Source organism: Neoarius graeffei, chromosome 12, assembly GCF_027579695.1.
Source record: "Neoarius graeffei isolate fNeoGra1 chromosome 12, fNeoGra1.pri, whole genome shotgun sequence".
In the NCBI taxonomy this organism is placed as follows: domain Eukaryota; kingdom Metazoa; phylum Chordata; class Actinopteri; order Siluriformes; family Ariidae; genus Neoarius; species Neoarius graeffei.
In genome coordinates this window covers 49,126,248-49,143,490 of record NC_083580.1, presented here as the reverse complement: position 1 = coordinate 49,143,490, position 17,243 = coordinate 49,126,248, and the positions used below count along the sequence as shown (strand labels likewise).

Below are 17,243 nucleotides of genomic sequence, written 5' to 3'. Positions count from 1 at the left end.
AAACAAGTGCAATGGTGTTTTACATTTGCGCAATGCATTAAATATCCATATCCGTCTAAAATGTGTGGTGTCTAATTACACATAGTTAACAACACCTATTTGAATGGCACACTAACTAACAAGAAAATTTCTAATTGGCACTACATGGCAAAAAGGTTGCCGACCCCTGCTTTAAGATAAGAAGTGTCTTTTAATTAATAAAAATGAAGAAAAAACATTGAATTAAGGTGTATACAAACTTTTGACTGGTGATGTACCTTCTGACCAATTAAAACCAGAATTCCATAGAGTTGTGCTATAATTAATAAATTCAGGTTCAAATACACAGATTGAATTAGTTATAAGCTTTGAGAAACTAGTGGATCCATAAAAGCATAAATGGGAAGCTTCTTTCCCTTTAAAGGTCATAGGCAATGGTCGGAGGTAAAACGTAGAATATCAACTTTATTGTCTAGAAGAATGACCCAAAAAGTGAATTCAATCTTCTTAGTGTCTAATTTGCACCCTAAAATTGAATAAAATGGTTAAAATATACTGTTTTGCCCAATTTCCAAAGGTTTGTTTACATCTCACTTATGCACACTTTCACTGCCAGGGGACAGTTGTCGTGACGTCATTCAAGGCAAACAGACTGGGAGCAGTTCTGTGTTTACTTGCGAACTGAGCACATGTGTATGGGACTTTGGTCATGAGAGGTTGTGTAAAATGTCTGAAAGCGATAGCGATTTTGAAGTAGGAACTATCCAAATTGAATATCGAGAAGTGAAACCATATATATATATGAACCTATGGCCGTTGTGAAGCAATCGGTGAATGTGGCTCACTGGTTTGACCATGCAGCCTCGGAATCGAACAGCGACTTGGCCGACTCTGATCGCGGTGACCCCGGACCTCAACAAGACGACACCCAAATGACTTATCAATGCCCAAACGATTTATCCTGATAGTTATGATAAAATCTTACTTTTGTTGTAATACTAAATAAGAGCCCTTTTAAAGAATAATTAAACCGCCCTCCCTAGTGGATATAGGTAACGACTACTTGACAGAGCGCCGGTAGGCCACATTAGCCTGTCATCCGCAGCATTATACTATTTATAGCCTACTCTAAGCGAGGAAATATCCCTTTGTCTCATTTCCACAATGATTGTACAGGATCCCTCAGGATTCTTGACTTGTCAATGCAAGCAAAAGTAAAAATGTTTACCTCCAGTCTTCTTTTTGCTTGAGCGTTGCTGCTCTGTTTCTTCTTTGACTGCTTGATTTTGTTTCACGCACACAATCCACTCTCTCCACCTCTTCTCCTCTTCAGGAAAAAGCCAACCCTCTGGCTTCACGTGCACAATCCACTCTCTCCGCCTCTTCTCCTCTTCCAGAAAAAGCTAACCCTCTGGCTTCATGTGCATAATCCACTCTCCGCCTCGTCTCCTCTTCCGGAAAATGCCAACCCTCTGGCTTCACGCGCACAATCCACTCTCTCTGCCTCGTCTCCTCTTTCGGAAAAAGCCAACCCTCTTGCTCCGCCTCTTCTCCTTTTTCGGAAAAAGCCAACTCTCTTGCTTTGCCTCTTCTCCTTTTTCGGAAAAAGCCAACCCACTCGCTCCGCCTCTTCTCCTTTTTCAGAAAAAGCCAACCCACTTGCTCCACCTCTTCTCCTTTTTCAGAAAAAGCCAATCCTCTCGCTCTGTCTCTTCTTTTTCAGAAAAAGCCAATCCTCTCGCTCCACCTCTTCTCTTCCGGAAAAAGCCAATCCACTCTCTCTGCCTCTTCTCCTCTCTCAGTAAAAGGTAAAAACTTCTTCCTGAACCGGTCCCGTTGTTACAGTTCACTGCACAGCCATAAGGCATGGTTTTTCTTTGGAAATTCCTGAACGCACGTCTGCACTCAAGCCAAACGGCAAAGTAAGTAAACGGAAGTGGACTCAACTCAAGCGGTTTGTTTGTCTTGAATGACGTCACGCACCGAGTGGTCACGAAAATCGCTGAACAGAAATTCGCCATGATCCACGCTAACTTATTTTAATTATTACTTATTAACAATACTTCTTGGGACCAGAAGAAAATTACAGAGGTTTTTTTTAACATATAAAGTTTTAAATGTGCATAAATTGAAAACCATTGCCTATGACCTTTAAGACAATTTTTTTTTCTTATTGAGCATGACATCCCATGCTGTGTTCTTCTGCAGGTCTGGGTGGAGCATGTGGGTACCTGACTGGTGCGATGGACTGGGGTCATTCTACAATGGGAGCCCTGCTGGGCTCAGAGTACCAGGTCATTTATTTCTTCTCAGCGCTCACCTGGGGCTTCTTCCTCACTATGCACCTCTTCAGCATTCCCGAGAACCCTCTGGGGAAGCACCATCTCACTGAGTCCTTGGACCCCGGTGCCTCCTTGCTACAGCCATCAGTAATGAATGGATCCACATATGGCTTGGTGTCTAAACAGTCTGAGCTGCGACCTCGCTCATTCTCTGCTTTAAGCGAGGCCAACTCCGTCACATCCAGCTCCAAGCAGCTGAACAGTGAGGTGAGTCATCTGTGGAATCACTCTGTCAAATTCTCACACTCCTTCTTTTTGTTGGAATTTACTGAGCTTTGTGTAAAAATAAAAAACTTACAAAGTGAGCAACAAATAATTTTTGTGCTGTTATAGGAAAATAATAAACAAATGAGGTAATGTAATGAAGCAGAATTCCTGTTACAACACCAAACTATTTTCCTATAAGTCCTGTGGAATGTGTGCTTTATTCCTTTTATATTCATAGCAATTTGCTGACGATTACAGTTCAGTCAGGACCACTTTTGTCAAAAACTTTATTTACATTTGCAATATTTGCAAGAAGTTGTAATATTTGTACAAGTTGGTGGGTGGCTCTGTTCTGGGACCTCCCTGCCCTTGTCATAAGTAAGGGGTGGGTGCTTCGGTGCTTCAGAAGAGCACATCTTCTTGCCCTAAAGGCCATGGAAAGGCTAAAGCAGGCAGAGCAGCCTTGTGAGATGTGAACAACATTGATTAGATCATTACAATGACACCTTTCAAGAGGTGGGATATATTAGGCAGTAAGTGAGAAGTCAGTTCTCAAAGTTGATGTGTTGGAAGCAGAAAAATAGGCAAGCATAAGGATCTTATCATCTTTGAAAAGGGCCAAATTGCAATGGCTAGATGACTGGGTTAGCATATCTCCAAAATTGTAGGCCATGGGGGTGTTCCCGGTATGCAGTGATTATTATCTATCAGAAAGTGGGCCAAGAAAGGACAATCAGCGAACCACAGAAGAGCTGCTGTAGTACAAATTGCTGAAAATTTTAATGATATCTCACTGATGTTAATGATAAATGTTCTATGATAAAAAGGTATCAGAATGCATCGTGCATCACAGTTTGCTTTGTATGGGCCGAGTAGCTACAGACTGGTCAGGGCGCCCATGCTGACTCCTGTCTGCTAAAGAAAGTGCCTACAATAGGCACGTGAGCATCAGAACTGAACCATGGAGCAATGGAAGAACGTGGTCTGGACTGGTGAATCAATTTTATATGTGGCTGGCTGGGCACATGTGTGTCGCTTATCTGGCGAAGAGATGGCACCAGGATGCACTATGGGAAGAAGGCATGCAGCAGAGGCAGTGTGATGCACTGGGCAATGTTCTGCTGGGAAATCGTAGTTTCTGGCATTCATGTTTCTGTTTCCAGTTGAGAGTACGCTGTGCGCATTCTGGCTGCTGCTTCTCACCGGAGCTTTTTATTTTATTTTCCCTTTTGTTTTTCTTTTTTGTGTTTGTGTAGTTTGATATTTGTTTTTTGTTTTTGTTTGAGTGTTTTGTCCGCCGGTTGTGGTGTAGCTCTAGACCCAGTTTTGGGCATCGGGTCCCTCCAGGCCTTGGTTCACAGTGGGTGATGCCTGTGCTCCTCAATATAGACTGCAGTGAGCTTGTTGCTCTTTTAACATCGTGGTTGTCCAGCGCTCTGTGTGGCAGTGCTTTTGTGCTTGGCGCGGTGTTCTGAGCGATGTTACTCGGTAGCATTGCGGTGGCTGTTCAGGTGGTTTGGGACATACCAGCACTTTGCGCGGTGGTGCTTCTGTGCTCACTTTGTGGATCCATGGCGCAGTGTTCCTAGCGATGTTGCTTGGTGGTGTCACAGTGGCTATGCAGGCAGTATGGGACTTATTTTCATGCACCTTTTGGTGGGACTGTGGCTGCTACACCACTGGAATGACATCCTGACCTCCTTTTGGTGGACTTTTTCCACCCTATAATTGTAAAGCAACCTTGGCTATGAGAAAGGCACTATATAAATTTAACTGATATTATGTGGATGTTACTTTGACATATACCACCTACCTAAACATAGTTGCAGACTAAGTATACCCTTTCAAGGCAACACTATTCCCTAATGGCACTGGCCTCTTTTGGCAGGATAATGTACCCTGACACACTACAAAAAGTGTACAGTATATGACTTCAAAATGTCACATTAAATAATGCATAGTTATATATGCAATGGTCTTACGAATAGATACTATGATGGAAATATTGACAGGCAGAATAGCTATGGAGAAGGTGACACAAAAGGAAGTGAAGTAAGATCATGCAGAGTCATACATTTTTTGTGAACGTAGCTAACCCAGATTGCATATAGTGAGCAGCAGAGAGCATGCAAGTTTGCAGGGTTGTGAACAGGCATCAACGATGCAGAAATGACATTGATTAAAGTCAGACAGCATAAAAGGGGAGGAGCTAGGGTGGAGGTGGGTTGCAAAATGGCTTGCAGAGAAAGCACCAAAGGAGTTAAAGCAGTTTTAATAAGGTGCCCTATGAAACATATGCCAATAGAATGCATAGAAGGAAATCAGTTGAGCTGACAGCTGATGTGGGCTGGCATGAGATCAGCTGCAGTCATCTGATGTAGCTGGGATTGAGGGCTGAGCTTGACTTCGTGGCCTGCCAGAACTACACTATGCTCCATTTGTTTAATTATTAATGAACATCATACTTTTCATACTAGTCAGTTCCTGTTATCAAATATGTTATAGCAGCTCTAAACAATTGTTCCTCACATCCTTACTTTTCTCTCTCTCTTGAAGCTAATGAGACAAAAAAGAAATGCAGTTTGTCATATTATTGTGAAACAGCAAATGTAAAATCCAGTGTCCTGAAGAGTGTCCCTTGACAGAAAACTTTATTTCCAACCCTGTGAAGGTTAAATAAACATATCCTTACAGAAAGCTTAATTTTCTGTAAGTATACAGGTACATTCACCATCTACTTAATAAAGTACCCCTACAGTGGATATAAAAAGTGTTAACTCTGTTAAAATTATAGGTTTTTCTGATGTGAAAAAATGAGACCACAATAAATAATTTCAAAACTTTTCCCACCTTTAATGTGACCTATAACCTGTACAATTCAATTGAAAAAACAAACAAAACTGTTAGGGGGAAAACATTAAAAAAAAAATACAATATGCTGGTTGCATAAGTGTGCACACAAACTAATTGTTGAAGCACCTTTTGATTTAATTACAGCATTCAGTCTTTTTGGGTAGGAGTCTATCAGCCTGCCACATCTAGACTTGGCAATATTTGCACACTCTTCCTTGCAAAAGGAATACCAGGTGCGTTGCAAACTGGTGAACTAATCCAATTCCATGAAGCAAGACTCAGAGTCAGGTTCATGCCAAAGGTCAGTCGATGTGCAAACAGGATATCAAAGGTAAACCGCAATCTCAGAGTCAGATAAGTAACATAGCGAGGGTCAATATACAACCCCGATTCCAAAAAAAGTTGGGACAAAGTACAAATTGTAAATAAAAACGGAATGCAATGATGTGGAAGTTTCAAAATTCCATATTTTATTCAGAATAGAACATAGATGACATCAAATGTTTAAACTGAGAAAATGTATCATTTAAAGAGAAAAGTTAGGTGATTTCAAATTTCATGACAACACCACATCTCAAAAAAGTTGGGACAAGGCCATGTTTACCACTGTGAGACATCCCCTTTTCTCTTTACAACAGTCTGTAAATGTCTGGGGACTGAGGAGACAAGTTGCTCAAGTTTAGGGATAGGAATGTTAACCCATTCTTGTCTAATGCAGGATTCTAGTTGCTCAACTGTCTTAGGTCTTTTTTGTCTTATCTTCCATTTTATGATGCGCCAAATGTTTTCTATGGGTGAAAGATCTGGACTGCAGGCTGGCCAGTTCAGTACCCGGACCCTTCTTCTACGCAGCCATGATGCTGTAATTGATGCAGTATGTGGTTTGGCATTGTCATGTTGGAAAATGCAAGGTCTTCCCTGAAAGAGACGTCGTCTGGATGGGAGCATGTTGCTCTAGAACCTGGATATACCTTTCAGCATTGATGGTGTCTTTCCAGATGTGTAAGCTGCCCATGCCACACGCACTAATGCAACCCCATACCATGGGGTTGCGTCCCTGATTTCCATAAAGAACTTCAAATTTTGATTCATCTGACCACAGAACAGTTTTCCACTTTGCCACAGTCCATTTTAAATGAGCCTTGGCCCAGAGAAGACGTCTGCGCTTCTGGATCATGTTTAGATACGGCTTCTTCTTTGAACTATAGAGTTTTAGCTGGCAACAGCGGATGGCACGGTGAATTGTGTTCACAGATAATGTTCTCTGGAAATATTCCTGAGCCCATTTTGTGATTTCCAATACAGAAGCATGTCTGTATGTGATGCAGTGCCGTCTAAGGGCCCGAAGATCACGGGCACCCAGTATGGTTTTCCGGCCTTGACCCTTACGCACAGAGATTCTTCCAGATTCTCTGAATCTTTTGATGATATTATGCACTGTAGATGATGATATGTTCAAACTCTTTGCAATTTTACACTGTCAAACTCCTTTCTGATATTGCTCCACTATTTGTCGGCGCAGAATTAGGGGGATTGGTGATCCTCTTCCCATCTTTACTTCTGAGAGCCGCTGCCACTCCAAGATGCTCTTTTTATACCCAGTCATGTTAATGACCTATTGCCAATTGACCTAATGAGTTGCAATTTGGTCCTCCAGCTGTTCCTTTTTTGTACCTTTAACTTTTCCAGCCTCTTATTGCCCCTGTCCCAACTTTTTTGAGGTGTGTTGCTGTCATGAAATTTCAAATGAGCCAATATTTGGCATGAAATTTCAAAATGTCTCACTTTCGACATTTGATATGTTGTCTATGTTCTATTGTGAATACAATATCAGTTTTTGAGATTTGTAAATTATTGCATTCCGTTTTTATTTACAATTTGTACTTTGTCCCAACTTTTTTGGAATCAGGGTTGTAACTAAAGTCAGGCCAAAGCAACAAACGGCTTGGTATGATCAGGTATGGGGACACAGAACGATACATCACAAAGAGCACAAGTGTTTGCAGTATTTAGAGCTGATAAGGAACATGTGTGCTCTCAATCGATACTCAGGAGAGGGCAGGTGCCATGGTGCCTGGGAGTTGTAGTCTGTGGTGGCCATGTTTGAAGGCTGCCACAAACTTGTGCAGTCACTGACAGAACCCCAACTGAGGCACTCACTCTGGGAGTGCTATCCCTTCTGGGACATCCTCACTTTCTAGGTGCAGGCTTTTCCTGGTGCTGATGATGAAACTCCTGGGTTAACATAGGATCTAGAATGTCCCAGGCAGGTACCCAGCTGTGCTCCTCCGGACCATACCCCTCCCAATCAACTAGATACTCCAGGTTCCTTTGTCTGCAGCAAGAGTTGAGTATCTTGTGCACTTGGTACACTGGTCCTCCTTCCAGTTCTACAGGTGTTGGCTGTTCATTGGCTGGTTTGTTATCGGCTAATGGGCCAGGAATGGCAGGTTTGAGACATAATACATGGAATGTGAGTGCTAAACAGCAGTGTTGTGGTAGTTCCAGTCTGTACGAAACTTCATTGACCCAGTGAAGGATCTTGAAGGGATGAAGCACTGAGCTTCTTGCAGGCATTGGGATCATGTAGGTCCCTAGTGGATACCCAAACTCTGTCCCATGGTGCATATATGGGGGTTTCACCTCTGTGCCTGTCCATGTACTGCTTGTATTTGCTGGCGACATGCTCAAGACATTGATGAACACTCTCCCATGCCTGTTTGCTTCTCTTAAACCAGGCATCGACTGCAAGGATGTGTGGGTGAGTCAACCCATGGGAACAATGGGGGTTAGTATCCTAGGATGCACTGAAAAGGTGCGAGTTGCGTGGCTGAATGCTTGAGGAAGTTTTGTGCATATTCAGCCCATGGCTGGAACCAGCCCTTGGTATTCTCTATGCAGAATACCCTCAGGAAACATCTGATCTCCTGGTTGGCACATTCTACTCAGCCATTTGACTGAGGATGATGTCCAGAAGTTAGACTTACAGATACGCCTAGCTTGTTCATGAAACTGGCCCACAACCTAGGCAAGAATTGGGGTCTCTGATCACTCACTATATCCTTGGGTATCCTGTAGTACCTGAAAACATAGCTAAATATGAGCACCGCTGTTTCAATGGCTGTGGGTAGACTTGGCAAGGAGAGGAGTCTTAATGCTTTGGAGAATCTGTCTACTACTACCATGATGACTCTGTTGCCTTGAGACTTGGGTAGGTCAGTGATGAAGTCGATCGCTATGTGAGACCATGGTCTCTGGGGTGTTGGTAATGGCATGAGTTTACCAGCTGGCAGAGCTCAAGGTACCTTGACTTGTGCACAGGAGGAACAAGAGGATATGAACTGGTTAATGTCGGTTCTCATGTTCTCCCACCAATACTTGGTCCTGATAAGTTGGTATGTGCATTGGCTATTAGGGTGTCCCATGGCCAGAGATGAATGTGCCCAGGTGATCAGGTGACCTCATGCATGTGGTGGGACAAACATGAGACCTGGAGGACAGGTTTCAGGCTGGTTGTGAGGTTGGTTCTGGGCCAGTTCTTTGTCAATGTCCCAGGAAAGAGCATTCACAAAGCACTTGGGCAGCAGGATGGGTGTGGACTCAGGGTGGGTTGTAGTGGAGGCATGCATTTGGGACAGAGCATCAGCTCTGGTATTCTGGGGACCTGGACAGTATGCAATGGTGAATTGAAATTTTGTGAAAAACAGTGCCCATCGTGGGTTCAGATACTTATCAGACTTGAGATATTCAAGGTTTTTATGGTCAGTTAGGATGACAAAAGGATGTGTGGCCCCCTCAAGCCAATGTCTCCATTTCTCCAAAGCAAATTGGCAACAGTTCTCTGTTCCTAATGTCATAATTCTGTTTGGTAGGTGTAAGTCTTCATGAAAAAAAATGCTACTGGGTACAGTTTGGGTTTCTCACCAAAGCCCTGAGACAGGACTCCTCCAACTCCAATTTTGGATGCATCGACTTTGATGGTGAAAGGTTTCATGGGGTCTGGGTGCTTCAGGGTAGGCACAGTGGTGAAGGCTACTTTAAGGTGGGTGAAAGCTTCTTCTGCCCCCTGGTTCCATTGTAGACATTTTGGGATCTTTTTGAGTAGTGTGGTGAGTGGGGAGGCAATGGTGCTGAATCCCTTGAAGAACCATTGGTAAAAGTTGGCAAACTCAAGTACAAGTTAGAGCTCCTTAACAGAGGTGGGCATGGGCCAGGAGGTGATGGCAGAAACCTTGCTTGAGTCCATACTGACCCTTTGGGGCTAATGATGTACCCCAGGAACAAGATCTTGGAGACATGGAATTTGTACTTTTTGGTTTTAACATACAATTGATTTTTAAGGAGTTTACTGAGTACAGACTTGACCTGTTCATGGTGACTGGCTTTGCCCACGGAGTAAATCAGAATGTCATCAATGTATACAATTACATAGCGTCCCTGAGCACATCATTAATCAGGCATTGGAATACACTGGGCACACAAGATAGTCCATATGGCATGGCCAAATACTCAGTGTCCTGAGATGGATGCGGTTTTCCACTCATTCCCTTCCAGAATATGCACTAGGTTGTATGCACTCCTGGGGTTGAGTTTTGTGAAGATACAAGCAGATCGTAGCTGCTCTAGGGCAGATGGTACTAGGGGTAATAGGTATGGGTACTTAACAGTTATTTGGTTGAGACCTCAAGAATCAATGCAGGGTCGAAAGCCTCCTCCCTTCTTTTCCATGAAGAAGAACCCTGCACATGCTGGAGAGGTGGATGGATGGATGTAACCCTGCTGGCTGTAAGGCCTCTTGCATGTATTCTTCCATCGCGGATTGCTCCATCATTGAAAGAGGGTAAATGCGGCAGTGTGGAGGGGTAGTGCCTGGAAGGAGGTCAATATCACAGTCACAAGGTCTACAAGGGAGTAGTCCATGAGCCTTTCCTTTACTGAAGACTTCACTGAGATCATGGTGGCAAGCTGGGACCTGCTTGATGCCCCCAGGAGAAGGGCTCTCTATGGATGTGGAAGCCAAAGTGAGTTGGGGCAATTGCAGGCAGTTCTGGTGACAGGACGGGGACCATTTTAGAATTTCTTTCTGATGCCAGAAAATGAGGGGATCATGAAGTTGCAGCCATGGAAATCCTAAAACGATTGTGTAATTGGAGGTATGAGTGATGTATAAGGCTCTACATTTTTTATGTAGAGCCCCAACCTGAATTGTCAGTGGTCTGGTTATTTTGGTGACCAATCCTTCTCTAATGGGGCCACCATCTATAGCCTGAAGATTTCCTAGTCACTGGAATTCTTTAGTTGGCAGTTTGAGCCTTTGCACAACTTCGATGTCAATGAAGTTGCCCCCCACACCAGAGTCTAGCAAAGCAGAGAGAACATGGGAGGTTTCTGATGTGGATAGCAAGATGTTGAGCTTCAGGAATGATGAGTAAGAAAATGTTTGAGAGTCACCGGGGTGTTGGGGCAGCCTTCCTGCCCCAGATGGTCATGCTTCCTGGTGATCACTAGCTGGATGGGACAATGGGCCAGCAGGTGACTGGGCTCACCACAGTAAAAGCACAGTCCCTCTTGGCATCTCCTTTCTCTTTCAGAACAAAGCGTGCAGGTGTTGGAGATTTCCATGGGTGTAGGTGACTGTGCTGAGTGAGTCGGAACATAGACTGACTGTAAGGAGAGATGAGCTCGGAGGAGATGGTCCAGGTTAATAGCCAGATCAATTAGAGAATCCAAGGTGTGTTGCTCATGGTGTAGTGGTAGTACAGTGGTGTAGTGGTTAGTGCGGTCACCTCACAGCAAGAAGGTTCTGTGTTCAAGCCCAGCAGCCGACAGGGGCCTTTCTGTGTGGAGTTTGCATAGTCTCCCTGGGGTTTCCTCTGGGTGCTCCGGTTTCCCCCACAGTTCAAAGACATGCGGTTAGGGTGGCCTTGGGCTGAAGTGCCTTTGAGCAAGGCACCTAACACCCAACGGGTGCTGTAGCATAGCTGTTCACTGCTCTGGGTATGTAAGGTAGTGAAGTATAGAGAACACTGGAGAAGGAAAACCTTACATTCAGATACGTCCCTGGAGAACTTATCGGGTCAAGGAAGAGTGGTAGCAGGATTTCCAGCTGATGCAGGACACACCAGGAGGGCCTGCGATGCAGCAGCGGTGAGCTGAGAAAGGCAGAGGTCAGTGTCACTCAGCATCTGCTGATGTTCTCCCAACAAGTGTCCTCGAGCCAAAAGCGCAGTTTGCTTAGCCTGTTACGTCCATGGTGGCGAAGTATCCTGTTAGAATGTGCAGGCACTTACGGACGCAATTACAGGGGAGAGCAGATGCATTGCAAACTGGTGAACTAATCCAAATCGTGAAGTGAGAATCAGAGTCAGGTTCAAGCCAAAGGTCAGTCGATGTGTGAACAGGATATCAAAGGTCTCAGAGTCAGATAAGTTGCATATACAGTTAGGTCCATAAATATTTGGACAGAGGCAACATTTTTCTAATTTTGGTTCTGTACATTACCACAATGAATTGTGAACAAAAACAATTCAGATGCAGTTGAAGTTCAGACTTTCAGCTTTAATTCAGTGGGTTGAACAAAATGATTGCATAAAAATGTGAGGAACTAAAGCATTTTTTAAAACACAATCCCTTCATTTCAGGGGCTCAAAAGTAATTGGACAAATTAAATAATTGTAAATAAAAATCTTCTAATACTTGGTTGAAAACCCTTTGTTGGCAATGACTGCCTGAAGTCTTGAAATCATGGACATCACCAGACGCTGTGTTTCCTCCTTTTTAATGCTCTGCCAGGCCTTTACTGCAGCGGTTTTCAGTTGCTGTTTGTTTGTGGGCTTTTCTGTGTGAAGTTTAGTCTTTAACAAGTGAAATGCATGCTCAATTGGGTTGAGATCAGGTGACTGACTTGGCCATTCAAGAATATTCCACTTCTTTGCTTTAATAAACTCCTGGGTTGCTTTGGCTTTATGTTTTGGGGCATTGTCCATCTGTATTATGAAGCGCCGACCAATCAGTTTGGCTGGATTTGAGCACACAGTATGTCTCTGAATACCTCAGAATTCATCCAGCTGTTTCTGTCCTATGTCACATCATCAATAAACACTAGTGACCCAGTGCCACTGGCAGCCATGCATGCCCAAGCCATCACACTGCCTACGCCGTATTTTACAGATGTGGTATGCTTTGGATCATGAGTTGTACCACACCTTCGCCATACTTTTTTCTTTCCATCATTCTGGTAGAGGTTGATCTTGGTTTCATCTGTCCAAAGAATGTTCTTCCAGAACTGTGCTGGCTTTTTGAGATGTTTTTTAGCAAAGTCCAATCTAGCCTTTTTATTCTTGAGACTTATGAGTGGCTTGCACCATAAAGTGAACCCTCTGTATTTACTTTCATGCAGTCTTCTCTTTATGGTAGATTTGGATATTGATACGCCTACCTCCTGGAGAGTGTTGTTTACTTGGTTGGCTGTTGTGAAGGGGTTTCTCTTCACCATGGAAATTTTTCTGCGATCATCCACCACTGTTGTCTTCTGTGAGTGTCCAGGTCTTTTTGCATTGATGAGTTCACCAGTGCTTTCTTTCTTTCTTTCTTTCTTTCTCAGGATGTACCAAACTGTAGATTTTTCCACTCCTAATATTGTAGCAATTTCTCGGATGGGTTTTTTCTGTTTTCGCAGCTTAAGGATGGCTTGTTTCACCTGCATGGAGAGCTCCTTTGACCGCATGTTTTCTTCACAGCAAAATCTTCCAAATGCAAGCACCACACCTCAAATCAACTCCAGGCCTTTTCTGCTTAATTGAGAATGACATAACGAAGGAATTTCCCACACCTGCCCTTTGAGTCAATTGTCCAATTACTTTTGGTCCCTTTAAAAACAGGGTGGCACATGTTAAGGAGCTGAAACTCCTAAACCCTTCATCCAGTTTTAACGTGGATACCCTCAAATGAAAGCTGAAAGTCTGGACTTTGTCCATGTCCATTATATAACTATAACTTGAATATGTTTCAGTAAACAGGTAAAAAAACAAAATTTGTGTCAGTGTCCAAATACAGTATATATGGACCTAACTGTAACTAGAGTCAGGCCAAAACAACAAACGGCTCAGTATGATCAGGTACAGGGACACGCGGGGCGGTTCTAGGTGCGGGGCCACAGGGGCCGTGGCCCCGCCTCTAATTTGATCGGCCCCTGAAGTGCCCCTGTTCTGTCAATCAACTGGCGAGAAGAACAACCGGAGAATTCAATAATCACTTGTGCAGTTCCACCCCCAAACTGTTGGTGGCAGTGCGCTTGTTAGCAATGTTAAGTTGTAATTTGTTTGGTAAGATAGCAATAGCTTTGACCTGTTTATTCAAAGCTCAAGATTTTGTGTTAATCTTAACTATCATGTTTGGCAGATATAGAGACAGAGAGAGCATGAAAAGAGAGCCGCAGGGAATTCAGCAGTTTCTTATCAAAAGGAAAACTGAAAGTGAGGGTTTAAACGAGGGCAGCACAAGTACGCAGGCACCAGCGCCACAGGACGGTCAACAACTGCAGTAGCAGTCTGCTAGCCCAAGCCCCTCTTCACCAGGTCAGAGAAAACATGATGTAGTAGGCAAAACCAGATGACTACAAATAATACAATGTATTGTACCGGTATTTCTGGAAATGGTATTGAGATTGCATAGAGGAGAAATGCACAGTTTAAGGGTCTACTTTAGTTCTAGACTTGTATGTAGTTCAACTTTAGCTGTAATAGTAACCCTCTAGGTAATGATGCCATGTTGTATGGGTGTAATGTACTTAATTGCATTTTATTTATTAAAATAACTAAATTGGTAGTTGTCAGATGGCATTTTGAATAGAAATACGGGTTATTTATTTTGTGACATATTTCTGTATTAGCTCTATCGGATGGTGCAGGTTCAAATGATGAAAGGATTTGGATGAATTTGTCAGGCGTTTTAGCTCAAAGCATGGCAATCGGAGAATTCTTTTCTGAAGTGTGTGTGTGTGTGTGTGTGTGTGTGTGTGTGTGTGAGAGAGAGAGAGAGAGATGTTGCACCTACAGTTAAAAGCTGTTGCTCCTCTGTTATCCTATGTGCTCCTATCCTATATGTTGTTGATTATGTTTTATGTGCCCTTTATGCACACAGAATGAATAAAAAAAAGAATTATTACAAACGTTACTGATTCAATGTTTTGTTTAAGTTTGAAAAAGGGTACTGAATTATTCATTTGTGTGCTTGGATAGTAGCGTAGAAGTAGATGTTCTTTATTGTCAGTATACAAGTACAGTGAGATGCCGTTTGGAAGAGCCCACAGATGCCAAGAAGCAGTATACTGTAGAAGAGTAAGTTTTAAAAATAAGCAATATAGGTATGATGTATAACAGTATGCAATCCACTAAACAAAATGTACAAATCAGGTTGGTAGCCTTTATCACTGGATAAAGATGGTGGCGACACTGTTGGCCCCTGAAGGTTACATATGGCCCCATAGTGGCCCCTGTTGGTTACATATGGCCCCATAGTGGCCCCTGTTTCAGAAAAATCCTAGAACCGCCACTGACACAGAGCGATACTTCCCAAAGAGCATGAGTGTTTGCAGTCTTTAAATAGGGAGAGCTGATGAGTTACAGGTGTGCTCTCAATCAATACTCAGGAGAGTATTGGCACTGTGGCGCCTGGGAGTTGTAGTCCATGGTGGCGATGTTTGTAGATTGCCACGAACTTGTGCAGTCACTGATATTATTATTATTATTATTATTATTATTATCTCAGCATTTGATGTTAACTGCTTTTTGCGTTTGCTTTTGTTGGATACCAAGTTATTTCCCATGACCTTAGGTATCCAGCACCTTTCTTATGATCCTTGCTGATCCCAAAAGGCAAGCTAAAATAGTGCTAAAATATGTGCTCAACTAAATTTTCTTTAACCACCTTGAGAAGTTCATACTCACTGTGCCTAGTACCCCTATAATGATGGGAATAATGAGAACATTCTTGCAATGCCAAATTCTCTTCATTTCATGCTTCAGTTCATTATCTTTTGAGGTTTTCTTTTTCTTTGTCTTTTACCCATGTATCTAAAGGGCATGCACTGTCCATGATTGCACAGACACTGCTTTCTTTTTCCACCACTACAATATCTGGTCTAAAATGTTCTAAAACCTTGTCTGTCTGAATTTTGATATCGCAAAGTAACTTCACTTTTTCATTTTCCAGGACTCCTTCAGCTTGATGTTCATACCACTTTTCATTGAATGGGAGATCATATTTCTTACATAATTCCCAATGCAACACTTGCGCAACCTTATCATGTCTCTATTTTTTGTACTTGGTTTGGGCCATCATTTTGCATTCTGCTAATATATGGGCTACAGTCTCTTCTTTTTCTGCACACATTCTGCATGATCCATCAATAGGTTCCTTGTCAATAACTTTTTTTTATATGTCTTGTTCTAACTGCTTGCGCTTGCACTGCCATCAATATACCGTCTGTCTTTCTTTGCACCACTCTTACTAAGCCATTCCCAAGTTCTTATCCCTGTCTTCATCTGTTGCTATAAAGAATTTTCCATGTAACGCCTTTGCCTTGTATCTATCACGTCTTTCTTTCTGTACTGCATCTTTATCTTTTCCGTCCCCCAATATTTACTCACTCATTCTTTACTGCAGCTAATATCTCTCCATTCCATCTCCATTCTGAAGCTGAAAGGAGCTGGAGTTGACTGTCACCTGGCTGCATGGACCATCGACTACTTCACTAACAGACCACAATATGTCAGACTTCGTCACTATGTGTCTGATGTGGTAGTCTGCAGCACAGGAGCCCCCCAGGGTACAGTACTCTCCCTCTTTACTTCCCTGTACACCTCGGACTTCAGATACAACACACACACCTGCCATCTCCAGAAGTTCTCCGATGATACAGCCATTGGTGGATGTGTGTCAGAGGAGAACGAACAGGAATACAGGGGAGTCATCAATGACTGTCAACTGGTGTGGAAATAACAACCTCCACATCAATGCCAGGAAGACAAGGAAGTTGATGATCGATTTCCACAGGAGAGCACCACAGTGTACACCAGTGAACATCCTGGGTACGGACATTGACATCGTGAGGGAATATAAATACCTGGGTGTTCACCTAAACAATAAACTGGACTGGAATACCAACACAGATGCTTTTTACAAGAAGGACCAAAGTCATCACCTGCTGAGGAGACTGATGTCCTTTGGAGTGTGCAAGACACTATTGAGGACATTCTACGACACTGTGGTAGCATCTGCTATCTTCTTTGCCATGGTCTTTTGGGGATGTGGAAGCTTTGAGAGGGACAGGAAAAGGTTTAACAAGCTGGTGAAAAGGCCAGCTCTGTCCTGGACTGCCTGAAATACATTGAGGAGGTGTGTGAGAGGGGGACGTTAGCTAAGCTTATGTCAATCATGGACAAGACCTCTCACCCCCTACACGAGACTGTTGGCACTCTGAGCAGCTCCTTCAGCAGCAGACTGCTGCAACCACAGTGCAAGAAGGAATGCTACCTCAGGTCTTTCATCCCAACTGCTGCCAGACTTTTTAGTAACAGCCTGGCGTAGCACTGTTTCTCAATGTCACTATCACCTTTTTGTCACTTTGTTCACATCTCATTGCCACCATCTACTTGTGCTGTGCAACAATTTTACTATTTGGTACAATATCCTTTTCATCTGCAAGTATTTTCTTATTCATGTCTCACTCTCATGATTGTTGCGTACAATTATGTTCATAGCCTGTGTTTTTTTGGTCATTTATTGGTTACTTTACACACATGTTCCATCCTTGTTATTTACGTTATGCTGTGCAATAACATTCAATACCTGATGCAATAT

General features: G+C 43.1%; 1 protein-coding gene across 1 annotated transcript in view; it reads left to right on the top strand.

Moving 5' to 3' along the window:
* Nucleotides 1-17,243, top strand: part of slc45a2 (solute carrier family 45 member 2) — a 128,234-nt gene that overhangs the window by 66,205 nt on the left and 44,786 nt on the right. The window contains exon 3 of the mRNA XM_060935067.1: nucleotides 2,188-2,528. Within this exon, the coding sequence (XP_060791050.1) occupies nucleotides 2,188-2,528 (341 nt within the window). The remainder of the gene's footprint in view (nucleotides 1-2,187; nucleotides 2,529-17,243) is intronic.